Source organism: Phyllostomus discolor, chromosome 11 (genome assembly GCF_004126475.2).
Source record: "Phyllostomus discolor isolate MPI-MPIP mPhyDis1 chromosome 11, mPhyDis1.pri.v3, whole genome shotgun sequence".
Taxonomy (NCBI): domain Eukaryota; kingdom Metazoa; phylum Chordata; class Mammalia; order Chiroptera; family Phyllostomidae; genus Phyllostomus; species Phyllostomus discolor.
In genome coordinates this window covers 86,269,621-86,296,742 of record NC_040913.2, presented here as the reverse complement: position 1 = coordinate 86,296,742, position 27,122 = coordinate 86,269,621, and the positions used below count along the sequence as shown (strand labels likewise).

The 27,122-nt window shown below is 49.5% G+C and overlaps 1 protein-coding gene across 1 annotated transcript in view; it reads left to right on the top strand.

Annotated features, from left to right (window-relative positions):
* Nucleotides 1-27,122, top strand: part of SNX25 (sorting nexin 25) — an 84,549-nt gene that overhangs the window by 44,169 nt on the left and 13,258 nt on the right. The window contains 8 exon segments of the mRNA XM_036011759.1: nucleotides 1,063-1,159; nucleotides 5,744-5,814; nucleotides 14,152-14,333; nucleotides 19,436-19,567; nucleotides 20,754-21,026; nucleotides 23,305-23,469; nucleotides 24,684-24,815; nucleotides 25,817-25,957. Of these exon segments, the coding sequence (XP_035867652.1) occupies nucleotides 1,063-1,159; nucleotides 5,744-5,814; nucleotides 14,152-14,333; nucleotides 19,436-19,567; nucleotides 20,754-21,026; nucleotides 23,305-23,469; nucleotides 24,684-24,815; nucleotides 25,817-25,957 (1,193 nt within the window).

Genomic DNA, 27,122 nt, shown 5'->3' with positions numbered 1-27,122 from the left:
ACTCGCACTGTGTGTGGGCAGGCATTATTCCAAATATTTTAAAGGTGTGATCTCACTGAATCTTCAGAGCAACCCTTTCAGGAAGAATATTGTTAGTCCTCTTTTTACAGATGGGGACTCTTGATTTTTAGGTGGCTTAAATAACTTGCCCCAGGTGACTCAGTAAGTGTTGGCAGCAGGATTTGAACCCGGGCCATCTGGTGCCAGCGCTCACAATTCCTAACTACTCTAAGACCCTTCCCAAGGTAGGGAGCAGCTTCGGCTTCGCTACCTGACACACTGTGGCTTTGTTTCCTCTCAGACGCTTTAACCAAAGTCCCTCCCATGAAAACATTCTCTCTGGACTAGTGCCAAGTGGTCTGTGGCAACTCTGAAAACATTCTTTTTAAGGTTTTATTTTTTCTTAAACATTTGTGTGTGTGTGTGGTATTCTAATCTACAATATACCCTTGCTAATTTTAACATAAAAGTATTTTATACCATTTGCCATATTACACCTGAGGGTAGGATTTTCCCAGCCTTTGATTCTGCTAAGACATTCCAGGGTGTTCAGGCCCATCTTATTTTAAAGATGGCTTTAAAATAATATTTAAGAAAAAATCTGTGTACATTTTTCCTAATGAAATGAAGAGACTGTTTTTTTTTTATTTGACCTATAAATAATTTTGAAACCCGTTCTGATAGAATTTCAAGGCTGTTCTGAACAGTGGGCAGGAGAAGGACAATAAGTCCGTGGATTTCTAAGGGGTTGTTTTCAAGGACTTCAGTGAGTTAAGATTGGTAGCAGGAGTCCCCGAGTGCAAAGCTGCTCCCGGTCTTCGTTAATTTAGCTGAGTGTGTCCGTCTGCAGAGAGGCGAGCCGGCTGCTCGGAGGGGCAGGTGGCAGCTATCTCTGTGTGACTTGTTGTTCCTCGTCCTGGGGACAAGGGACACTGTAGGTAGGATCTCGCAAGAGTTGGAAAAGAGCTGAATTCTTATGAGGCTGCTTTCTCTTAACACCGGAGTTTGCATTACCATTTTGGGAAAACATACACTAACAGTCTCAGCACTTCTGAGCCACAGAATGTTTGCAAATACCAGTCCCCCTAGTCCTTGAACCCAGCACAGTCCCAGCAAGGCCACGTCCTCCTCTGGAGGAAGAAAGCCGAGTGAGTGGCAGGTATCCCTGAGAACCACCCGGCGGACCAGGAGCCCTCAAGGCTGGCCTGCACTCGGATGCGGGTGTTTATATGGCTTTGCTGGGAATGAGAAACCCGCTCATTTCCTACTTTGCCTTTTGGTGTCAAGCGAAAGTGAATTCTACAAACTCATTAACCATGTTCAGGTGCCTACTATGTGCATTAGCTCTGTGTGAGGTGGGTCTGGTGTATGTGAAGGTGAATTGGTTGTGGATCCTTGGATTCTATCCCCTGCCGTCAGGTGTTAATAGTCCAGCATAGGAGACCCACGTGGGGGTAAGTAGTTAAATATGAAACAAATACAAAGGCCAGAAGTAGAGTGTAAGAGTGAAGAAGTGTGTAGGAGCAAATACTTCACCCCGTAGAAGAGAGGAGTCTAAGAAGCTTCCGAGAGGAGTGGCCATGAGCTGAGTGTTTAAGGACAAATAGGATTGCGACAGGTAAGGGAGGCACTGCATGCGAGAGGGAGAAGAATCAGCAGAGGCTGGGTCAGGAGAGAGCTAGAGTGTTTGGGGGGTATCGCATGTGGTCTGGTATGGCACAAAAGTGGTACCCAAGGGGGATATCGAAGGCAGTAAGGGTGAAAGAAAGAGTGGCTGGCATTGGCCATGCTTGAATGCGTTGAAAGACCTCAGACAGGGTAAACTTGAACCTGTACTGGATTTGAGGGTGGCAGGAACGTGGCTCACAACCTGAGCTTTCGAGCCAGGCAGCTCTGCTCGGTCATCGAGGCCCTCGTCCTTCAAAACACTTGAAAGCGAGACCCTGCACGGGTTTCTCGGTCCCCTGAACTCCAGCTCCCTCCTCTGTAACGTCGGGATAATTACGGCACCTCATCATGAGCATAAAACGAGGTAATATACATTAAAATATCTAAACAGGTGCCTGGTACCCAATGAGAGGAATCCGAAAATGTTAGCTGGGTTCACAGTAAAAAAGCTAACTCTTTACTCAGGTGGTTGTGTTATTTTTCAGCACCATTGATGATTCATCTGTTCCCGAGTGTGCATCACTAAGAATATCGAAAGAACAGATTGTTCAGAATATTATTTGTACCTGTTAAGCGTTGCAATGGTAATTTAAGTGTCACGGAGTAATTTAGCTCATTGTTTCAGTCAGTTTAGACTGCTGTGACAAAAATGCCACAGAGTGAGTGGCTTAAGCAACACACATTTATTTCTGACCGTTCTGGAGGCGGGGAAGTCTAAGATGAGGGGCCGGCAGCTTGGGGGGTCTGCTGAGGGCCCACTTTCTGGTTTGTAGACAGCTGTCTTCATGCCGTAATCTCATTTGGTGGAAAGCGAGCTCTCGGGGGTCTCTTTTCTAAGGGCACTCATCTCATTTATGGGGACACCGCCCTCCTGACCTGATCAACCTCCCCAGAGGTCCCTCCACCACATGTCATTACCTTGGGGACTAGGATTCAACATGAATTTTGGGGGAACACAAACCCTCCATCCACAGCACCCACTAGTGTTGACTGAGTGCCTACCACATGTTTGGGGCCAGGCCGGGTCCTGTGGGAGAATACAAGACACAATCCCTGTCTTCAGAGAGGCTCATGGCAAAGCTGGGGAGGAAAAAGGTGGTGCATCCTTCTCACGGACAAAGGTGCAGCTTTGTCGGGGGCTCAGATGTGTTACCCTTTTTTACAGAAGTGTCAGTTAGGCCTGGAAGTGAGAAGGCCTGGACTCACCACTTCCTTCATTCACAGCACCCTTTGTGGAGACATGACTCTCTCCATCAGCGGTGTAAAAGTGATACCTGAATGCATGCTGTTGTAGAGCAGAAGTGGCTTAGGAGTTCAGAGGAGAGAAGCATTAATGCGGCTTCGAGGGGCTGGGGAAGAGCTGCGGGAAGAAGAAGTAATAGGTGTGAGATCTAGCTGGGTGGCCAAGTAGGCAGATGGTTCCTGAAGGAACGTGCATGAGCAATAGCCTGGAAAGGGACCGTGGTTATGAGGGGTGCACAGAAACTGTCCTGGCTGACGTCCAGGCTCATCTCGAGGAGAAAAAGAGGTCGGGTTGGATCAGACGCCCAGGGTCCCATTGCGGAGGGAACGGCAGTCCCAGGTTAGTTAAGGACTTGGTTAGGGAGTGTTAGGTTTTGATGTTTGCAGGCTTGTTTATGCTGCTTCTAAGCTGTCTCCTCACCTGCTTAGTAAGGAGCAGGAGAAACCACATCAAGAGCCACCTTTGCGATCTATCGTCACCCGGAGGGAAGGAGGCAGCGCCGCCAGAAAAGCTGGTTGCTCTTCAGTGTCCCAGCACAGCTGCCGTCTGGGGGACCTGGCCCCGGGGCTCGCAGCCTGGAGCTGGCTCCTCTGCGTGTGACGTCTTCACAGTGTGCTCCGTCAGCTGGGGTGGCATTGGGCCATGAGACAGATTGACATACAGGGACGTAAGCACGTTAGGGATTTATTTTCCTCGTGTAGCAAGTCCCAGGATGGGCAGCGTGGGGCTGCTGTGATGGCTCAGTGAGGCCATCAGAGACCTAGACTTCTCCGGTCTCCTTATGACACCATCTCAGCCGGTGGCTTTCATCCTCACGGCTGCTGTGCCTTCCTTTCCCCAGCTGCATCCTTGGTTCATGCAGGTAGATGGGGAAAGGGTGTGGACAAAAGACTGAAGGAGGCTTTTCTTTTTTCTTTTCTTTTTTTTAAGATTTTATTTATTTATTTATTTTATTTTATTTTTATTAAAGAGAGGGAAGGGAGAGAGATAGAGAGAGAGAGAGAGAGAGAGAGAGAGAGAAACATCAATGTGCGGTTGCTGAGGGTTATAGCCTGCAACCCAGGCATGTACCCTGGCTGGGAATCGAACCTGCGGCACTTTGGTTCGTAGCCCGAGCTCAATCCACTGAGCTACGCCAGCCGGGTCAGGAGGAGGCTTTTCTGTGGAGTCTGCCCCCTTAGGCGGCTTTTCCTAGCAACTTCTGCTTATCTCTCACAGGTTAGAACTGTCCCGAGTGGCCATTTCTGGCTGCTAGGGAGAAGGTGTTCAGCAAGGCGCATTGCTTTTCCTGATAAAACTGTGGCTCAGTTAGGGAGGACGTGAGAGAAAGGGTGCGGCAAGCAGCAGTGTCCGCCACGCTCTCCGGACGACAGGCCACGGGGCTCCTGACAGCCTGTTTTCGAGGTGGTGGGAGGCGGGCATTGGTATTTATATTACACAAGCGAAGAAACAGAACGATGTGAGTTTGTGGGGACCCCATGAATAGCTGTAGCTGTGATGAATTCCTGAATCCCATTAGGTTTTAGCTGAAAAGCAAAAGAGTGTACAACGCCAGCCAGATGTAGCATTAAATCTCAGAGTGCTGCAGAGTTTGTGTCCAGAGTAATAATTAATGTCAAATAGCTTTATTAGGGCAGATTCTTAATTAGTCAATATAAATAATCAAGGGCTGAGAGACACAAGGGTTTAGGGCAATACTTAGTAACCACTGAGTAGCCCTAGAACTTGAGCCCTTAAAGCCCACCTGAACATGCCCCAAGTAGCCACAACTCTGGGGTTACACCCAGTACATGCAAACCCTGGTTCTCGAACAGTTCGGTTCTGAACCACGTTGTTCAGGGAAAAGCATCCCAGTTGCCTAACAACACTCTGGGTCGATTCTGTACCTGGCAGCCCTCTCCTGCCGGTGCCTGTCTGCCCAGTCACCTGTCTCTTGGGCGACAGACAAAGGGGATTCAGTTTTCAAACACATAGCTTCCCAAATAGTTTTCTGGAGTGAATTGAGTTTGAGAACCAAGGCCCCACTGTACTTAAAATGGAAGCTGTTTTTTCCCTGATTCGAAGGTGTTCTTAGTCACATATACATATACCTGGTGTTGTAGGCTCTTTCTTGCGTTAGAATTAGCTGGGGAGTGGGAACGCTGCTGGCACCAGGGTCCCACCGCAGGTCCTCTGTTCTGTTGGTCTGAAAGGGCCTTCCAAATAGGAGGTCGTGAGGACAGTCACTAGGACGGTGACAGTGGGGCTGGAGCGGGGAGAGCAGCTCTGAGAAGCCTGTAGGACAACATCGTCCGACAGAACTTTCTGCAGCGATGGGAATGTTCACACGCACTGTCCGATATGGTCTGTGAGCTGCAGGTGGCCGTGGAGCACCTGAACTGTGGCTGATGCAGCCGAGGAACTGAAGGTTGGATTTAACTCGTTCAAGCCGCTGCACGTGGCTCGTGGGCACCTCACTGCACAGTGCAGGTTCGGGAGGTGGGGCCAGTAGGCTCTGGTTACCGGTGTGGGGAGAGGAGCAAGGGAGGAGTTGAGCATAGCCTCCGATTTCTGCTTTCGGGGAGGGGGCAGGTAGTAATGCTCCTGGTGTAGGGAACGGAGTAGGGGAGCGAGTTCGCCATTCTCATGCCGGGGTCTCAGAGACGGCCAGCATGCGGCATAGCTCCGGCCCGGGGTAGGTGGTCCGTTCCGTTGGTGGGTTTGGTGACATGTGGGCAGGACCCACACCATCCGTGTACTGTTTGATTAGTACAGGCTCAATGTAAAAGTATCTCTGAGGATGGTGTTTTCTTTCCATTCAATCTTGTCTTCTTCTCTCTCTTTTAACATCAGGTATCAAATTGTAGTGGAAATAATCCAGGCAACCACAATTAGCAGCTTTCCCCAGCTGAAGAGGCACAAGGGTAAGAACCACCTCGTTTTCTTTAGTTACTGTCAGAGCTTTGCCAAGTCTCAGCGTTCTTCTGGCTTACACGTGGAGTTTTGATTTATTGCAGTAGTAGCATAACAGCATTAGAGAAAGTAAATATAATTTAATCCTAGCAGAAACCTTCGTTTGTTTCTCCATTCCTTTAGAAACTGTACATCTTGAGTCATAACTCTGAAAAGATGATAATTACTGGGTAGACAGTGCTTTTGTTCTGTTTTTAAGCTAAACACGGCTTCATAGCTTTGGTCACAGAGTAAAAATAATCTTAATATTTATTAATATTTCTATCTAGAAACTTAATCTTGATCACCGTTGAAATGACCGCAGTGAGCTGCTGTTTCATAAGTAACCTTCTCCTGCGTGAAGCATTTGAATCGGGAACGCCTTCTGTCCTGGCGCCGCTCTCGCGTGTATTTCCGAAGAAATAGGCTTTAGGTTGTTTCTTCTCCCCGTGTGCTTCCCTTCAGATGGAGAGCGTTTTACGCAGGCGTGGTCCTGAGGAGCGGTGGGGAGGGGTGGCGAGGGCTCTCAGCCCCCCTGTCGTTGCTGGTCTAGCACGTTCCCCTGTCCTACGCGAGGGCGGGGGACCTGCTCTGTCCCGCGTGCAGGGCAGGTCTCCATTCATCGCTGAGCGGCTGCAGACGCTGCCGCGCATGCGCGTGACGGTGTCCCGGACCCTGCAGCGGTGCTACCGGGCCGCGTGTGCGGTTGTACTTAGGGTCTTCTCCAGTGTTGCTGCTCTCCTCATTTCCACATTCGCTTTGCGAGTGGGAAACGGAAGAAGTTTTACAAAAGAATGAACAGATGGAAGATCCTAAGAATATCTTTGTTTCAGCCTGGAGATGGGAACTTCGCTCATGAACGTAGTGTGTACGAATGAGTATGCGCTATAAATGTAGTCTCGTTGCTGCACATAAAGACGTTTCCGACAAGTCTTTTTCTTTTCTTTTCTTTTTTTTTTAAGAAAGGCTTTTTTTTTAGATTTATTTATTTATTTATTTATTTTTAGGGAGGGAAGGCGGGGGGAAGGGGGGGGGGAGGCATCAATGTGTTAGGTTGCTGGGGGTTCTGGCCTGCAACCCAGGAATGTACCCTGACTGGGAATCGAACCTGGGACACTTTGGTTCCCAGCCCGCGCTCAATCCACTGAGCTACGCCAGCCAGGGCCCAACAAGCCTTTTTCAATCATCATCACTGACGTTTAAGAAATGATATGCAACAGTGAAAATAGTTTGAGGACTTAAAGAAAAAAATGGCATCTAAAAGGTGTGAGAAATTTCCTCTGATTATGCGCCCTCTGGAACCTCGGGCAATTCGCCAGCTCACTCTGTTCTGCCAGGAGAAAATGTCCAAGCCGAAGTCCCGCAACCCTGGCCACCTCCTGTGGTTTCCTGTCTCCATGAATGGCGTCCCCGTCCATCCATGCATCCAAGTCCGAAACCCGGGAGTCACCCTCGTTCCTTCCTTCCGTCGCGAGGTCCAGCTAGTCCTTTGTCCTCGTGCAGCTTGACCTCCTAAACGGATCTCGACTCAGTTCGCTCCGCGCCGCGGTTTCCCACCGCCGGTCTTTTCCCCCAGCCACAGCGGTGGCTTCTTAACCGGCCTCCTTGCCTCCACTCCTGGCCCTATTTGCTATGTTTTTCATACTGAACCCATAATGATTTTTTAAAAATGCACATTTTATCATGTCACCTCCACGCTTAAAACCCCTTATTATCTTCCCGTCGTTCTTAGAATGAAAACTCCTTGATGGGAAGCCCACGCGGTGCTGCTCCCTCTGGCCTGCACTCCGCCTCCAGCCTCACCACCTGCCACCCGACCCCGCGCCCCCCACTTTGTTCCGCAGCCGCCCGGACTTTCCGGTTTTCCCAACATGCCCGATTCCTCCTGCCTCGTCCTGTTCTTTGCACGTTCTGTTTCTTCCTCTCCTTGGGATGCCGCCCTATTCTCAGGATCACTCTGCCTGGGCAGTTCCTACTTATCCTTTGTGTTTCATCCTGCCCGTCTCTTCTCCCGCCTCCCCGGTCCTGGGTGGATGAGAGAGCACTTGAGTTCTCGTAAGACCCCCATGTCAGCGGAGACTATACTCTGAAAGGTACCTTACCCACCAGAAGTAGGCAGTGGGTCATCCCACCTGCATTTTTCGGAGTGCCAGTATGTGGTAGAGCAGCTGTGCCATGAATAAAACCGTCCCTGACCCTGAGGCGGCCACAGTGTACCGAGGAGATGGGCAGTCACACACAGGAGGTTATGGTGCAGTCAGGTAACTGCGGTGAGAGCAGCAGGTGCAGAATTCAGTGGTGGTGCGGGCAGCCCCGCCTGGACCGGAGTTCGAGAAGGGTTTTCCCTGGAGGGGGGGACAGAGCGACTCAGAAAGACGGAGTGGCCGGCATCCCTTTCTGGGCTTGTCAGGTGGATGCGGGTGGAGGGTACTGAGTGTGCAGAGACGAAGAAGGCCGTTGTGGACCAGCGTCCCGTGTGTGGGTCAGGCCAGGTGAGGCACCGTGCTGCTGCTTGGCTTGCCTTGGAGAGCCGAGCTTGGCACGCGAGCCCGAGGTGCCAGGACTTCGTCCCGTGGAGCAGAGGTTCTCAGACTGCGGCGTTCTCAGAACCTCCTGGGGGGCCAGTCAAAGTGCGCCTGCTGGGCCACCCCCAGGATTTCCCACCCCGAGCATCCGGAGTGGGCCCCGAGGGTATGCAGTGCCCCCAGCTTCCCCAGCAATGCCGAGGCTGCTTACCCGGGACCCCTGCTCCGATACAGAGCCACTGACGCCTTCGTGTTTGCATCCTGGTACCCAGCTCTCCAGCTTCCATTTACAGTTAGAACAGCCGGGTGGTTGAGAAGTGGTCCGTTAGAATAACTGGCTGCGCTGGTCGGAATGTCTGTGCCTTCCCAGAATTCGCATGTTGAGCTTCTGACATCGACTCGATGGCACTGGGAGGTGGGGTCTGTGGGAGGCACTTACGCCATGAGGTGGAGCCCTCACGGGTGGGATTAGGACCCTGTGCATTATGAGAGTCCCCGGAGAGATCCCCAACTTCTTCTACCACGTTAAGGACACGGCAAGAAGGTGGCCGTCTGCAAGAGGGCCTTCCCCAGAGCCCCAGCCTGCTGGCTCCTCATTTTGCATTGTCAGCCTCCAGAACCGTGAGAAATACAGTTCTGTTCTTCACAGCCGCCCTGTCTGTGGCATTTGGTTACAGTCACCAGAATGAACCAAAAACACTGGCCAAGTGTAGGAATTCTAGGAGCGATGGGACATACGCTACATTTTCTCTGTAGTTTGATGTGAATCTGAATAAGCCTAGCATTTTGGCTCCCTTCAAAGCCTTCTTTTCTGCTGTTCTGAATCCTGAAATGTTACCAAGAATAGTTCAGGCGGTTCAGAGTAATACCCATTGAGCTGACTACAGCAAAGAGCCTGATGCGGATTCGAGCCTGACAGAAACTGCTGTGTGTAAACCGTACGTGCTTGGAGGTGCCACACTCGTGGCGTGGGCTGGGAGGCTTTGGTAAAATCGTGCATCTTCTTTTCTTCAGGGGGTAAGTAAACAGTTTGGGAATTACATGTATCTAGTAGAACCGTAGAAGAACTTTGGAATATATCAAATACATGCACACAGAAACACAATCACTTGCTAAGAACCATAATGATTTCCATCGGGAATTATTTTTATGAAGATCGTCCACTTTGGGATTTAAAGGCGTCCCTGCCTGAAAGGAGGGAGCTGATCATCTCAGGGTCCTTTCTGATGCTTGGATGTGATCTGACTTTCCGGCATTGCGGTGATTTGATGCAGACCGTGCCTGATTCATGAATGACCCACACTGACTGGCCACCCCAGGGGGGTTCCCCGCCGTGGCTCCCAGGACCCGGGCCAGCCTCTCCCTGTCCAGCCTCACCCTGGGGCACTGCCACTGTCCCCCTGCGTCCCCTCCCTTCTCTGCCTCCAGGGACGCAGGGTTCAGAGCACTTTTACACTCTCCAGAGTCTCGTAATTTGACAGGCAACCCTACTGCCATCTCCGTCCCCCAAGAAAACTGGAGTCACCATAGATGCCAATACCTGCATCCATGCAAATCAGGTTCTGCTGCAGGGATGCTCATGCTGTGCCCTGTGTGGCTCTCACCGCTGGTCAGTCTGCACACAGAGCCGGATGGTGGACAGATCGTGGACGCAGGCCTCCCGCTTTTCGGTCCCAGGCCCCTCCCACCGCCCTGCTCATTCACACAGGCCGATGTTCAGAGAGCCGTGCTCAACACTTAGAGATTATGCGGGTCAGATCTGTGTTCCAGGCGAATGTCTCATGTCTGTTCAACTAACCGTTCTGATTTGGGAGCAGGGCTGTCCTGGTAACGTAACGTGTGGGTTTCATTGACATGACATCACGACGTTGAATGTATATTGCAAACATCTCGAGGGCCTAAACCCAAAGGCAGCGTTAGCCACACTTAAAGGAAGGACGTTGCAGGAGTGCAGCAGGCATGCCTGCCCAGGCTGTGCGGGGCCTGTGAGCTTCTCCTCGACAGTGTGAGCGCTCTGCCGCTGCCTCCTGGACTGTGGGAGCGGTTCTGCGCCAACTCCTGTGGTCCTCTCGCCTCGCTCCTCAAGTGTGCTTTCTGCTGCAGTGGAGTGACACTTCAGGGAATTTCAAGTGTTCTGTGCAGTAAGAGAATCCCCTTTATTCTTTGAAAAAAACAACAAAACCCAAAACCTACCGGCTTCAAGCTGAAACATACGGTAAACCTTTTTTAAGTTCCTGGGTAAACTTGGAGGCGATGTTCCAGTAATTTTGCAGGAGCCGGTGATGCTTAGGCACTACCGAGAATTGCTGTCAAGAAGTCAGGCACCATTTCTCGGAAGCCTGGCTGGTGCCCGAGTAAATACACACCTGTTTCTCCAGCCCTCCCCTCAAAGGGTGTTTGTTAAAACTTCTGTTTCGTGTTTGAGAGAGACTCAAAGGTGTGTGGGTCTGTTGGTGTGGAGCCAGGTTGTCTAGTGAGGCGCTCCCCTAGCTCCTTACCTGCGTTGCCTGGCGGATGTGAGAAGACCCACGGGGGTCTGGCGAGGGGGTCCCGCGAAGGGGACAGGCGTGCAGCCTGCCTCCCGCAGCACCACGGGGGTCGTGCCACAGGGGACAGGGGACATTTGACAATGTCCGGAGACATTTTTGGTTGTGACGTCTGGGAAGAAGGGTGCTACTGGCATCTCGTGGTAGACAGGGGCCAGGGGTGCTGTGAACCCCTGCAGGGCACAGGACGGCCCCACAGCCAAGATTTACTGGGGCCGAGGTTGAGGAACCCTGCCCCGTCCGCCGCCAAATCCCTCCCTCCACAAGTGTAGAGGTGGTATTTCCATCCCTTTATCCCTGTGCTATTTCTCAAGTCGCTAGTTTGTGCTGTAAGTTACTTCGCCCTCCTTTGCCTCATTAGAAATGGTAGCAAATAGTCATCCCCTCTTCTTGTTTAACTGCCACTCCATTTGCTTAAGCAAGGAAAACCTCATGGGCAGAAGATTCTAGCAACAGGAAACTCTGTGATGTTGGTCACAGGTCTTCTTGGTGGCTTTATAGACAAAGGTGTTCACCTAATGTCTATTCCCAATGTCCTTTGCGGCAAACAAACCCAAATGAAGCCACTTCCTTTTTGCTTTGACCTCAGCAGACTCTAGATGACCTAGGAGGAAAAGCAGTGAACATGTATAATTAATTGCTTTAGAATATTGCATGACTTGTGTGTTCATCTTGGCAGCAGTTTAAAGAGCGACTGCTACCCAGTTCCACCCGCTGCTGTTTATGCTCCCGTTGTAGGCTAGAGTAAATGTTGTGTGAGTAAGCACACGACAGCACATGTGCAACAACACAGGTTCAACGACGCACGGTGTGACCCAAGGCCCCGCAGAGAAACAGCCACAGAATCTGGCTCCAGCTGGGCCACGCTGGTTGCTGCGTGCCCGCGTCTACACTTTTCTTGACTCCAATTTTTCTTGGCTAATGGGTTCTCAGGTCGTGAAGACGTGTATTCGTCCGCATCAGTGGGTTTACAAGGGCTGTTGCAGGACAGACACATGGGCTGCATGAGTCGCGTGTCAGCCCGTGGGCCCTGAGCGTGGCATTCATTTGCTGAGGCGGAAGTAGACGGGACTGTCAGAGCGCCACGTGACTGCTGCACCTGTGAGCTGTGAGCGGCGGGCTGCGCGGCCGGACCGCGGCGCCTGCTGCACCTGTGAGCGGCGTGCTGCGCGGCCGGACCACGGCGATGTGCTGCACCTGTGAGCGGCGTGCTGCGCGGCCGGACCACGGCGGCTGCTGCACCTGTGAGCGGCGTGCTGCGCGGCCGGACCACGGCGATGTGCTGCACCTGTGAGCCGCGTGCTGCGCGGCCGGACCACGGCGATGTGCTGCACCTGTGAGCCGCGTGCTGCGCGGCCGGACCACGGCGATGTGCTGCACCTGTGAGCGGCGTGCTGCGCGGCCGGACCACGGCGGCTGCTGCACCTGTGAGCGGCGTGCTGCGCGGCCGGACCACGGCGGCTGCTGCACCTGTGAGCGGCGTGCTGCGCGGCCGGACCACGGCGGCTGCTGCACCTGTGAGCGGCGTGCTGCGCGGCCGGACCACGGCGGCTGCTGCACCTGTGAGCGGCGTGCTGCGCGGCCGGACCACAGCGACGGGCTGCCCTTTGCCAGCAGGAGGCGCCCGTGAGCAGGCGGCACTCCAGTGGAGCACTGGAACATTCTCAGCCCTGCAGCTGGGTTGCAGCGGAAGGCTTGTTCTCTTTTTTCTCCTCCTCCTCTTTGGAATGTGCTCCTAGTTTCTGTACATTTAGAAAGGCTTTTAAAGCTTTCTTAGGACAAGAACAACTCGGTTGTTGATAAGTGTGTGTCATTTTTTTTCCTAGGTATATTTCTTTATTAGTCTGTTTTTACTCAAAGTTAAAATTGTGGTCTAGGTTTACTTTGTAAAAAACACTTTTTTTTGGTCTCCAGTTTCAGGGTAATATAAAATGCTGTGCACAAAATTTAGATTTTTAAGGATATATGTTTAAAAATGATTTTTTTTCTGAAAAACGATCTGTTCCAAGCATTTCGTTGCTCACGCACACACACTTCCATCGACTAATTTGGGGGCAGCCTGCATTGACCTTTTGGAGGCTCCGAGGAGATTACATCCTGGGGTCATTGTTTTCTTCCCGGGCTGTCTCACTCTCCTACGCCTGAAGTCCGCATCTAAGAGCCAGGCACTTTTTAATTCCTCACTTCAAGTCTCTGCTGTAATAGCTCAAGTCCCCTCAGACCCGGCTGGCCTCTTCCGGTTATCTTTTGCGGCCTCTCCCAGCACCCTGAAATGTGGAATCTTAAACGACCATCGTTTCTTTGGCTCGTGAACCTGTAGTTTGGGCAGGGTTTGGCAGGGGTGACGCTTCCCTGCTGGTCTGGGGCTGGACAGGTCATGTTCAAGGAGCTGCGAGCACATGGTGCAAAGTCAGTGTTGCATGTGGGCTGAGACCCAGCCAGGCCGGTGGGCCGGGGGACTCGCCACACAGGTCTCGCCACTGACTGACTGTTTAGGCTTCCTCCCAGCCTGGAGGCCTCACAGCTGGCGCATGACTTACATGGCAGCTCAGGGCTCCAAGTCAGTGGCCTTCTACCATGTGGCATTGTAAGTCATAGCGTCCCTTCCTGCAAAGTCACAGACCCACCCAGGTCCAGGGAAAGGGAGCACATACCCTGGTATTCAGAGGGAGGTTGTCCGCGTGACATTGTAAAACAGCATGTGAGAACGGAGGTGATATTATGGCCACCATCGGCAAATGTCGTCCGCCACACTGTTCAACATTGAAGTCGTGTTTTTCATAAACCTGCCTTTTCTTGAAAGTTCTCTGATTCAGTCTTGGGTTCTGCCATCTCCACATATGAGTGGACCGATGCGTGGTCCGATGAGTGGACAGGAGTTCAAACTCCTGTTGTTCAAGGGCCGACTATATGCATACATGCAAACATGTTTGCATGCAAACCTGCACACATGCAAACCAGTTTGTGAGTATACGTGTACAGAGGAGGTGTCTAAACATGTTTTTACATTTGAGTCAGATTTGTCAGTGGTGTATGTAGAAATTCATGGTGTTTCTATTTGAGAGCATGCGTGTGTTTAGCATAAATTCCATCCTATCCTACCCTGCCCTACCCTGTCCTTTAGCACCCACCGTTGTTCCGAATGCACTGCGTCAGACGTGAATCCGGCTCAGAGTTGCGTGTTCCCTCTTCTGTGCCTTGTCCTCTGACCGGGTACTCTCCGTCCATCCTGTTCAAGGTAAAGAAACGGCTGCGATGAAGGCCGACCTCCTGAGGGCCAGGAACATGAAGCGGTACATTAACCAGCTGACCGTGGCCAAGAAGCAGTGCGAGAAGAGAATCCGAGCCCTGGGCGGCCCTGCCTATGACCAGCAGGAGGACGGGGCCCTGGACGAGGGGGAAGGGCCTCAAAGCCAGAAGGTAGGCCTTTCCAGTTCTCGTTTTGGCCGTTTCCTGTTCGTTACGAACACCGATGCAATCAGAGGTGCAGTCTTCCGACTTTTCGGTGTGTGACTTAAGACACATGTTCTAGGACACAGACTGGTGCGTGTGCTTTCGTGAGCGCAGACCTGTGTTGCCTGGTGTCCCTGACTGCTGGGAGTGAGAGTGGGCACGGCAGGGAGGCGTGGGGGGGGGTGTGTGTGTGCACAGGCCCGTGTGCACGCTCCCATCCCCCCTCTGCCCTCCCCCACCCCTACGGGAGCACATTCATATTTGCAAGGACCCCAGCGTGTTACCACTCGACGGAAGTAACCACCTACGAAGTAGAAGGTGTCTTGTAAGTTATTTTACTTAGCTCTCACCACATTGCCGTGAAATATATTCCCATTTGATCGGTGAAGACACAGAGTTGGTTCCTTCCCAAGTAAATTCCTAAGGCCGCGCAGGTAAGAAGAGGCAGAACGAGCTGAAAGACCCGAGTCGAGCTGATTCACAGATCTGAGTGCTCTCTCGCTAGACCGCAACGTATCGGTGGTTGTTTCTGTGTAAGAAAACTTTGGACCGTCTGGTGCCCAGTCCTTAAGGCATGGCACAGAAGAAAGTGTTGTGGCCCTACCTCGTACCTGTCCTTGTTTTCAAGGACCAAGCCTGTCTTCCAGGACCGAGAGTGGACCAGGGTCGAAGGAAACAGCCGCAGTACCCTTTGAGGAGCTCGGCTGTACCACTTGGGAACGGACTTCAAGGCACACTCCTCTTACCCTCCTCTTTTGTAAGGTGGCGCTTAGTTAGCCACAAAGAAGCAGCATCTGTGTCACCCAACTCTGGCTACAGCCCCTAACCTCACTCACTCTGGTTTTAGTCTCTCGACCTTTCCCTGTTCAGCTCTTGCTCATCCGTGTATCACCCCTTCCTCTCTATCCCAGCACTGATGACAGTTGACCCTGTTCCTGGCTCAGTGGCCGTCAGAGCCCCTGCAGGAAAGTTCACGCTCCGTGCCGGACCAGCTCTTTTGCAGCATCCTGCACAAGGGGTGCTGTGTGGCCCCAAGGAGGTTTCGTTTTAAAGAGGGGGCCGCTAGCCACTGGGGGGCTGTTTATTCTGCTGTTAGCAAATGCACCTTTCTGCGGTTTTGGTTTTGTGGTTCAAAGTGTAAACTTCACCTTCTGGTAAACATTGGAGAAAGAGTGGATTTGACAGGTTGAATGTTGTTCCTCTCCCTCCTTCTCCTCAGCCTCTGGGCTCTTAAATAAATGTCCAGCCACACTGATCATAGATGAGGTCTTCTTGTGTCCTATCCTTTCTTCCTTCCTTCCTTCCTTCCTTCCTTCCTTCCTTCCATTCAATGGACATTTATCGAGAGGATTGAATCTCTCAGTGACAGTGCAAGGCATTAGGATACAAAATGAGTCGGAGAGTCCCACGCAATTATAGGTGAAGTGACGCAACAGAGAGGGGAGATGCACACCTAGGAGAAGCAGCTGGTGGCTAGCTACTTACTCAGAAGGTGATGCGGTGTTAGACGTGACGATAGAGAAAAACCCTGGGAAAGATAAGGGAAGCTCATTTCAGGAGAACCGAATGTGATTCCCACGCAGGCTGTCTGGCAGTTCCTACTAGAAGCAGAGCTAACCTGGTCCCAGCTCCATTTTGACTCGTTCTCCCAGATTCTTAGGAGGTGAGGAAACCCATTTCTGTTGCAACAGTTTATCCTCAGAGTGAAACCGTTTCCTCGGGGCTTCAGGCTGGAAGGCTCGGGTACAGTAGCGTTCCAGTGTGTGTGGTGGGCTGCCATTTGGAAGGTAAAACTTCGGTTAGTGCCGAGCTGTTCTGCTGTCTTCACAAGTAGACAGTGCAGCTTCGCTCCATCCCAATGAGTCGTCTCTGATCTGGAGGCGTCACCACGGACTCTGTTTCCAAACATCCCCTTCAACATTAGGTGAGTCCTCCAAGCAGAAGAGGTTGCCTGAGTGAATAAATAAAAGCCAAGACTTAATTACACATTGTCCACAAGAAATTATAAAGGTGTAAAAATAGGTTGAAGGTACAAGGAGGGGAACAAGCCTGCCATGCAAACATAAACTTAAACAATCTAAAGTAGCTCACGTTAACATCAGACAAAATAGACTTTAAAACAAGGAGCTTACCAGGAAGAAAAAGAGGGTCAAAAATCAGTGATCTTCATCTTCAGTCTGACAAATTAGCACTAAAATAACTAAAGGGGAATAAATAATATAACAACAGAAACCAGTGAAATAGAAAACAAATAGAAAATCGGTGAAACCAAAAATAGGTCTTTGAAAAGATCAGTAATATTCATACACGCTAGTTAGACTGATTAAGAGAAGAGAGAGAGAAGACACACATTACTAATATTAGAAATGAGAGGGCATCACTATAGATCCTACGTACGTTAACAGGTTAACAAAGGAATATCATGAACAGCTTTAAGCCAATCATTTTTACAATGGAAAGGAAGTAGATAAACCCTTTAAAAATACAAATTACCAAAACCCACTCAAAAAGAAACAGAGTATCTGATTAGCCCTAGATGTATTAAAGGAAATAAATTCATAATTTAAAGCCTTCCCACAAAGAAAACGTCAGGCTCAGATCATTTCACTAGCGAGTTCTGTTAAACATTTTAGGGCGGAGATAACATCAGTCTTAACCACACCCTTCCGGTAAGATGCAGGAGAAGGGAACTCAGCCCTTCACAGGACGCCAGGGTGACTGTGGTACCAAACCAGAGAAAACATCACAGGGAGAAACCGAAACACTGCTGATCAATCATATCCTGACCCTAAACAGGAAGTTCCATAACAAAATCCTAGCGAATCGAATCCAGCCATCTATAAATAGGAAAAGTCCTGCACTGTATGTTCTCCTGGCGCTGGGTCCTTAGTGTAAACATCGCACACATCATTTATCTGCAGTTCTGTTGTCAAGGCTTGGTGCAATACATATTTTTAAAACAGCTTTATTAAGGTGTAATGACATACAGTACACTGCATATATTTAAAGTGTACACGGATACATTTTGACAAGTATATATGCTCACAAAATCATCACGATTAAGAGAGTGAATGTATTTGTCACCCCCAGACGTGTCCTGGTGCCCTTTGTGATCTCTTAAACCCACGTGAGACCCACTGATCTAATCCTTTCACCCATGTTTACCCAGCTAGAAAGTTGCCTCTTCACCACCCTGATTTTTGGCCTCCATCATCGTCTTTCTCCGCCAAAATCCTGGTTCAGGCTTGTGATGAGTTTCTGTCGTCTGTTGTGATTCACAACAGCTCTTGAAAGTCTCACAGCAGCCTGTAGAGCAGGCGGTACTGTCCCCATTCTGCAGATGAAGAAACCGAGGCTCAGAGTGATGCAGTAACGAGAGCTCATGGGCCTAGGAAGTAACAGAGCCGGGATTCAAACCTACGGATGTCTATTTGCAAGTAGTGTGGGTGTTACACAGGTGAAATGCTCATGCGGACTTCAAGAGAAGAAAAAACAAATGCAGTAGAGAACTTGGCTCATCCGCCAGCCAAGATACAAGATACATCAGGTGTTTAATTATCCTTGAGATATATATATATATATATATATATATATATATATATATATATATATTCTCACTTATTTGGAGATAGTTGCAACTTTTGGGAGTGAACATAGAAAGAATGAAAGAATTAGAAGATGTTTTAGGCTTAATTTTGCAAATGTATGTGAATTGGTATCTTACTTGGAATTCATTTGATCTGAGTGAAATCATCCTGGGGAGACTTCCCAAAAATTTGTTGACTGTCCCTCCTGCTCATCTCCTCCCTATGTTAAAAATAAATCGCTTTCTGAGGGATCTGTCATCCCCAGCCGAAGCTGGGATGAGCTCCTTCAGACCTGCCAGGAGCGTGGACAGTTAGCATTTGGACTTCAAAGTGCCTCGCTGGTACGGCTTACACAAAGGAAGGGTCCATGCTGCAGTCTCCCCCCGTTAGCAAACCAGCTAGGTGCCGCTGGTCTGAAATGATCGTGGGAACCAATCATTAGTGGTCTGCAGCAGTGGCGGCCATCTCCTTTAATGAGTGCCCAGAAGCTGCGAGAGAAGGTGCCTGACCCTTTCTGCCCACAGAGCGAGCACGTCTAGGGGCCTCCTGTCGGTGGCAGGGGAGTTGAGCAGGCGTTGACATACACACTTGGTTCTGCAGAGATGTGACACATAACGTTCTGAAAATTTTCTGCTACAGTAGCAAGAATCTTTTTAAACAATCTTAAAATGTTTTCATTGCATTTGAGTTGTACGTAGGTGCCATTTTTAAACCTCATTAGGAACCAAGGATGAGGGGGCTTACATTTCTTCTAAATTAGAGGCATTTCCCCTAGTTCACTGAGTTAGAAAGTGTAATGAGGGTCATCTGCTTTCTCACATTGCGGCAGTCCCTGCTCCCGATGGCTCCCGCAGTGGATTCGGGTGGACGGGTTTTGTTGTTTGGTAAGCTGGCAGAATGATGAAGGAGTAGTTTGGGTCTGGCCATACAATGGAGTGTTACATTCCATTGTTCAATTAAATGATGCTTACAAAAGATTTTTTCAATGAATGGGATGCTGTAAACAAAAGGGTGAAGTATAAAATCATTTGTGGATTCCCTCAGCCAAATAAAATAGGATGGAAAGCAAAAATGCCAGATTATTACCCTCCAGCTTGCTGGTCTTCAATACATTTCTCTTTAGTTTCTCTGTTATTGGTATCACTTTTATCCCACAGGGCGGGGATTTTTGTTTCATTTTTCTGGAAGTGTGTCTGATATAGAGTTGACGCCAAATAGATCTTTTACTGAATGAGTGAATGTTCTATAGAAAATTGGTATTTATTGTATATGTGCATTTTGAATGTTTGGTAAACTTTTGCCATTCAACATTTAGGAGAGGGAGAGAAGTACTATACTACATTGTCTGTGGCCATAAGAAAACAAAGCATTTATTAATAAATGTAGAACTTAATTAAAGTAGAAATTAATCCATTGGCAGTTAAGACAAACTGATATTTAAAATTTGATTTTTCAGAACTTTTTCTTAAATTCTCTTAACAGATTCTTCAGTTTGAAGAGATCTTGGCCAGTACTTTCTACCGAGAGCACTTCGGGACGTACATGGAAAGGATGGACAAGAAAGCTCTGATCAGTTTCTGGGAGTCTGTGGAATGCTTAAAGAATGCTAACAAGGTAGTCTGTCAGGCCGAGGAGTGTTAGCCACCAGCCGGTGAAAACTCACACGCTCTGCCCTGGGTCTGTGTTTCTCAGCGGAGATCTAAGAAAATACATTGAAATAGTGTTTTAAACCAAATGTAACACTGGCATTATGTCCTAGCCTATAAGGGTAAATAAAATTAGAGTTTTTTGTTTTACAAAAGACTATTTTAAATATAGATTCAAAGGGGAAAAAAGATCAATAAATGTACCAAAATGGTAAATTTAGTAAAAGGTGATTCCTTTTTAACACATTATAGAAAGGCATATACGTACCTACATTGTTATTATAATAAAGTTGGTCTTGTCACCTACAACTCAGTTTTATGACCTTGTTAATTTTAATATCATAATATGCATATTTTATACTAATGTTTGTTCTCCTTTTGTTTTCTTTAAAATATGGTTAAGGAACACAAAACAAATTTTGATTACAGATGCCCCTTATAATGAAAAGCCCAGCAATAAGCATTGTGTTTTGTACAATACTCAGTAATTTCTCAATATGTATTTAAGAATTAAATTAAAGAATGTGAGCCCTGGCTGGCATAGCTCAGTGGATTGAGCGCAGACTGGGAACCAAAGTGTCCCAGGTTCGATTCCCAGCCAGGGTACATTCCTGGGTTGCAGGCCATAACCCCCAGCAACTGCACATTGATCCCTCTCCCTCCCTCTCTCTCTCTCTCTCTCTCTCTCCCCCTCCCTCTCCCCCCTCCCTTCCCTCACTAAAAATAGATAAATAAAATCTTAAAAAAAAAGATTAAAAAAAAAGAATGTGAAATTATGTGTGTGTTTATGTCTATAAATACACTTAACAATATGTATAATACGTATATTTTGTGAGGCTTATGAAAATAAGCGCACAGAGCACTGTGCACATTAAGTCAATCACTCATTTGTACTTTGTTGCCAGAGCTGAGCACCACCTGTTGTTAACTGTTCAACATGGCGGTCGCGTTAGGGAACCCGTTGTTTTCTCAGCATCTGACATGTACCCCTGGCCCGAATATGTGCACACGAAAGCCGAGGCCCGGCCCTGGCGTGCACCGGCGTGCGTTCTCACTGCCTGCCTTCCGGCTCCGAGAAGCAGAGAGTGTGCAGGAGAAAGTAATTCTCAGAGATGATGTGTCTCACTTTTCTCACTGTTTTCCCATCTTTTCAGAATGAAATCCCACAGTTGGTTGGTGAAATTTACCAGAATTTCTTCGTGGAGAGCAAAGAGATACCCGTGGAAAAACCCCTGTACAAAGAGATCCAGCAATGCCTTGTGGGCAACAAGGGCATTGACGTGTTCTGCAGGATCCAGGGAGACGTTTACGAGGTCCTGAAGGACAGGTACTACCCTTCGTTTATCGTCAGTGACCTGTATGAGAGGTTGATGCTGAAAGAGGAAGAGAAGCGCGCCTCGCAGCTGATTTCTCACAAGGATGACGTGGTGAGTCCCGTTCCACTTTCTGCTTCGTTTTCGGTGCACGAGCTTTGAGTATAATCGGGCAAGCACATACTGTCGAAGCCAAAGTCGGGGTGCGCTTTCATCTTTTAACATGCAGGACTTCCACTGGAACTTGATGTTGTGTTACCTCGTTGCTTCCGGCCTTACACACTGCTTTTTCTGTCCCTCTGACCACGGGCTGCCGTGTCCCAGCTCTGAGTCACAGCCCTCCCTGCCTTCCGTCTGCCCGAGAGACAGGCTGAGTTCAACTCCTGAAAAGTGAGGGCGGGAAGTCCGGGAGGTGGGCCGTCCACAGCCTAGGCCGGGTTAGAGAATCAGTGGAACTGGACCATCTGGCCGGAGGGGAAATGAGGGGAGAAGGAGAGTATGGCCGGAGTCATAGGACACATCTTGGAGTTAAGAAAATCCGATGAGATGAAGATGTTCTGGAAGGCACCTTGCTCAGCCGCACCGGAAGTGTGATTTTCACCTGGTGTGCTGGGTCGTTTTGGGCAGCCCTTGTTGCCGCCTCTCATTTCCTGCTAGTGACACAGGAGTTCTAGGAGTTGTGAACGTACAAAGGAAACAGAGTGTTTTCGAGTCATCTCACGTAGAAAGACGATAATTTATCCTGGATTCTTTCTTCCCAGTCCACTCTGTTTCAAGCCCTGAAGATCAAGTGCTTGCTCTTGATGGCGTTGGGATCTGGCACCCCGGAACTGTTGTTAAATTCATTCATTCAGGCTTTTTTGAAGAAAGAAAAGTTTTGTTACGTGATTCTTTACATTTTCAGAGGACAAAACCCGCTACACTGATTGGTCCCAAGCTCGTGACTCATTGCATTTTCTTTTTGAGACCGTCCAGTTTGTTGTAACCGTGTCATCCCTCTGCCTCAGGGTTACAGTGGTTAGTGTGCAAGCGCTACAGAAGAGGTTATTCAAGTTAGTAAACACATCCATACCTGACAGATAAATTGAACAAGGACTGACAGTTGATATGGAAATTCATAGTAAATGAACATGAAAAAATGTCCAACTTCACCTAGGATTCCAAGAAGGGTATATTGTATTACCCTCTTATGTATGTCTGACCTTTTGATAGTTCCTACTCTTTGTTCCAGTAATTCCCACTTCTAGAAATCTGTCCTACAGAATAGCTAAAATGTAGGAAAACATTTATGCACAGTGGAGCTTGACTTAGTACCTCTGGGACAGCGAAAATGCAAAACCAGCCCCCAGCAGGGGCAGCAGTAGGTCTCTGCCACAGTTAAATCATCAGTTTGTAAAGGGCTGTCTGGGCATAAATTACAACTTTGAAGACTCTAACACCCGCCATACATGCGGCACTGTGCGTTACGTGAAAAAGGCGGACCTACCTACTTGAGTGTACACAGGTGTGGAAGGATGTAATAGTGATGTACTTATGGACAAGGCTTAGAAAGAACCCACAAAAACAAAAACAGCTCTTGGTTTTCTATGATGATCACATTTTATTTTTCTTTGAAAATTTTAAATTTCCTGTTTGTTACAATGAATACAAGTTGGACGGAAAAACTCGGGAAGAAAGCTCGGGAGAAAACTCACCAGACCGGAGTTCTGGCGGTTCCTCTCAGCGCCCCGCCGCTGTTGCCCCTCAGGGGTCTAACTAATGAGCCCTTGATGATCTACCCAGAGTCTTCCAAGTTACACTGTTCTCTGTGAACTTGAAGTCCCTCTCAGAAGCTAACCATTTTACTAGAAAAACAGTCTACCCAATGATTTATAAAATACATCTTCAAGAGAAGGACCGAACGAAGTATATACAGAAAGTACTTGGACTAGTAGGAATTTGAGAATTTTATTTTAAAGGGACCTGCATGAGTTGTTCCTAATATTCCTAGGACAGCAAGAGGGGGCCCACCCAGCCTGGGCATGCCTGTCAGAGACCAGGCCCAGGGCAGTCAGGCTGAGCTGCGGACATGACGGGGCTGCCCTGTGTTCCGTGCAGACCCCCTTGGGTGCCCCCCCATTTGGGAAATAATGGTGTGGACTTTTGTCCTTTCTCTAGGTTACTGTTTGTTTTGTTTTGTTTTTTTCACTGCAATTCTGAATACCTGTCACTTGGGCTACAAACACTTTAATTTTTCACTCCCCTTCTCGACATCCCACTATAGGTTCTTTCCTTATTGGAACCTAGTACTTTGGAGCGTGCACTATGGTGTTGTAGCGCCTATAGAATAGATGATAATTACTGAGTGGTCCACCTTTATAAGCTATGGAGGTCACGTGCCTTCTGTTCCCAGGGCCTGGGAGGTGAGGCTGGCGAGGAAGCCGTGGATGAAGGCACCAGCCAGATTAATGAACAAGCCAGTTTTGCTGTAAACAGACTCCGAGAGCTAAATGAGAAGCTTGAATATAAAAGGCAAGCTCTAAATTCTATTCAAAATGCACCAAAACCTGACAAGAAGGTAACTCTTTTGCTTTCGAGGTTGTTGTTGAATGTTTCTATTTTTTTTAATTTGATAAAAAGCAAATTTTAGTTTATGTTGAGAGGTATCACCGTTTCTTTAAAAGGAATTTTACTGTGACTTCTATTATTATTATTATTTTGCTTCTAGTAAGAATTAGAACGTTACTTGTTTCTAATATCACATGATTTGGGTTTCTTTCCCAGTTGCCAACCATGAGTAACTCTGCCCCTTCTCTGGCCTGCCTGCAGTACCTCTGGGGAGGGGGCACAGCTTTCCTTGGTACCAAGGTCATTTCTGCAAGTGTGTTAACCACTCAAGGACAATCTGAACATTTTTTTTTTTTATTTTCTTATAAATGCGGCAAGTAAAACATAGAGAGCCTCCCAGAATTGTGCAAGAAATAAATTATTTCGCTAAAATCCAACTAAATTTGTAAGTTTAAAAGTGTAAATAGCATCTTGCTAGTTGGCGTTTCTCAAACCCAGGAGGTGGTGTGGCCTTTTGCTTTGTGTCCACGCCTCCTGGGGGTCCGACAAGGACATTTCAGCCATAGAGGTACAGCCGGCGGCACCCTTTGGTCTGCGGAATGGACCGCCTGTGGTGCTGTCCGAGTGTGTGCTCAGGACCCCCAGCGATGAGTGAGGGGCCGGCGAGTGAGGGTGGCCACCAGGAAGCACCGGCTGCATTGGTGAATGCAGCTTTGCAGCAGGCACTGGAAGTCGGGAGTGAGTTTGCCGGCTTGGTCCTCTCCCCAGGTGGTTTCGGTTCTGCAGGCTCCCTGGAGATCCCATGCGAACTATAGGGCAGGTGTTTTCTGTTTATCTTAAAGAAACAGCATCGTTGAGATTTAGACAGGGACTGCACTGAATCCCTAAGTTGCTTTGAATAGTATTGACATTAGCAATATTTAGTCTTCTAATCTGTGAACATAGGCTACCTTTCCATTTATTTATATTTTTAATTTTTGTCATCAGCGTTCTGCAGTTTTTGTGGCAGAAGTCTTTCACCTTCTTGCTTAAGTTCATCTTATGTAATTTGTTATTCGTACGCTATCGTAAATTCAGTTGTTTTCCTCATTTCCTTTCTGGATTGTCTGTTGTGCTTGGAAATGCAGCCGACTTCTGTGTGTTGATTCTGTGCCCTGCTGTCTCGCCGCCCCGTGCGGCACTGTAAGTGGTTCCGTGACCCCCCGGGTGTTCTCCCCGTGGCAGATCGTGTCCAAGCTGAAGGAGGAGATCATGCTGACCGAGAAGGAGCGCGCCGACCTCCAGCTGCACATGGCGCGGACGGACTGGTGGTGCGAGAACCTGGGCCTGTGGAGGGCCGCCATCACCGGGGGCCAGGTGGGTCCGACCGCCCTTCCTCCCGTTCCCTGTGAACGTTGGGCTTCACAAGGCGAGATTTATCCTGGAGAGCTGAGGTCGCGGATAGAAAACTCACGTTTGCTCTTGGAGACTGCCCTTGTCCCGCCTTCCCCCACACGCTGCCTCGGGCTCTGCCAGGACGGGGAGCTCCCCCAGCCTCCCTGGCAGGGGGCCCCACGCCAGACGGAAAGCCGTCCTTGCTCGCGGGAACTGTGAGGGACTTCAGGCGGGAGAGGGGGTGGGGGGAGAGGACGTTATGTCTCCCAAGGTAAATTTCATGGAAACGGAAATCCCAGTGTGTGGGTTCCTGGAACTGAGCTGGGGGAACCCCCACCCTCTCTGAGAGCCATTGGCATTCCTCCCACCTGTCGGCTTGCTGTTCATGAGCTTTTCCAAGGGAACAGAGGATGTTAAGTCTGCCGTATTCATTTTCTCTAACTCTGCCCCAATCACCACATATTTCATAGCTTAAAACAACACCCATCTATCAGCTCACAAGTCTATAAGCCCTTAGTCACGATATGACCGGGTTCGTGGCAGAATTCGGTTCCCTGAGGTTTCTCGCGGTCAGCTGTGGGCTGTTCTTAGTTACTGGAAGTGCTCCCAGTCCTGTCCTTGTGTCCCTCTCCGTCTTGAAGCTGGCAGCAGCACGTTGAATCCTCCTCGCGTCCCCAGTCTCCGTGACTTCCTCTTCCACTGCTGGCCAGAGAGATCTCTCTGCTCTTCAAGGGCTCCCGGGATTAGCTTAGACCCGCCACCCGGGCCATCTCCCTGTGTGTAGGTCAGCTGTGCCAGGTAACATCCTGGCTGTCGGGACAGAATTCATCCCAGTCCCAGTCCCAGTCCCAGGGATTGTGCAGGGCGTATGCACCGGCGGGGGGGCGGAATCCGGGGGGACGTGTAAAAATCTTGCTACCCCACAGGCTCCCTATGCGTTGTATTGTTATCATTGTGTTGGTTTGGTTTGTTTTGCTCTCAAGGTCACAGAAGAGAACGGCGAGCAGATGCCCTGCTACTTTGTCATGGTGAGCTTGCAAGACGTGGAAGGAGTTGAAACTAAGAACTGGACAGTCCCCCGAAGGCTCAGTGAGTTTCAGAATCTGCACCGGAAACTTAGTGAGGTACGCATACTCGCAGACCATTAGGATTCCTGAGCAACAAAAGGTGTAAGAGCTCATTTCGATTTTTCCCCATAAGGAAACCAATTCATCTTTTTTCTTTGCTGTTGATACTGGCAAAGTGGCATTTTCGGCCTGACATTTAGAATTACTCATAGCTCCAATCATCTGGCCTCGTCTAAATCCTTCAGGACAGATAACTGTCTGATCTCAGTCATCGTGAATGGGGCCCCAGAGGACCCCCCAGAGCTGGAAGGGGGCCAGGGACCAGGGAGCGGCCTCGGAGCTGCCTGCTGGGGCCCCACCGCAGTGGGCAGTGCAGCCAGCGCTGGGCGGCGACAGCAATGGGAGGGGAGGGGGCTGCCCCGGGTTTCAACACAGAGCTCCGGGAGTCGGTTAAGTGGCGTGACTGCGCCACCTGGGACCCCAGCGTGAGCGTGACTCCTTACCACTCTGTGACCCAGGACTCGTCACTCTGTGCCCCTCTGTGGCCCTTCTTCCTTGTCGGTGGAATACAGGCACCGACCGACAGCACCCCCTCGCCCGTCTCAGAGCCATTGTGGGAATGAGGGGACAGGGGAACACAAGGTGTGCAGGAGATGGGGGGCACGCAGCAAGCATCCCCAGGTTAGCATTGTAGAAGGCACTGCGCACGGAGCATCTGTTTCAGCTTTGTGTGTGTGTGTGTGTGTGTGTGCGTGTTATTTATACAGACTTGTGTAGGTGCACGTGTGTTGTGGGTTGCAACTTAGCACGTCTTTCCTGCTGTGGGTTTGGTTAAAAATGTTTTGAGAGCCATCAGTCTAGGTCAGCTCTTTGATTTGACGGACGGGGGAACTGACCCGGAGAGTGTAGCTGACTTCCCATAGGACGTGTACCTGGTGGCCAAACCAGGACTGGCATCCAGGTAGTCTGGCTTCCAACTCCTTGCTCTCCCGTTGGCCCCAGAAAGGCCACCTTCTGTAACTCGCCCTGTCCTGGAGGTGACTGCCCTCCACCCCAGCGACGAAACAGTTCTTCCCTTGCCTCCGCTTTCACTGAGGCCGGTAGGTTCTCCGCTCCGAGTGGACTCCTGCCGGTCACACCCTGTGCGCGCCTCTCAGACGCCTCCTCTGCCAGTGGGCTCTGCCTGTCCCTTTAACCTTTTCTCCCAGGGTGGTTCTTTAAA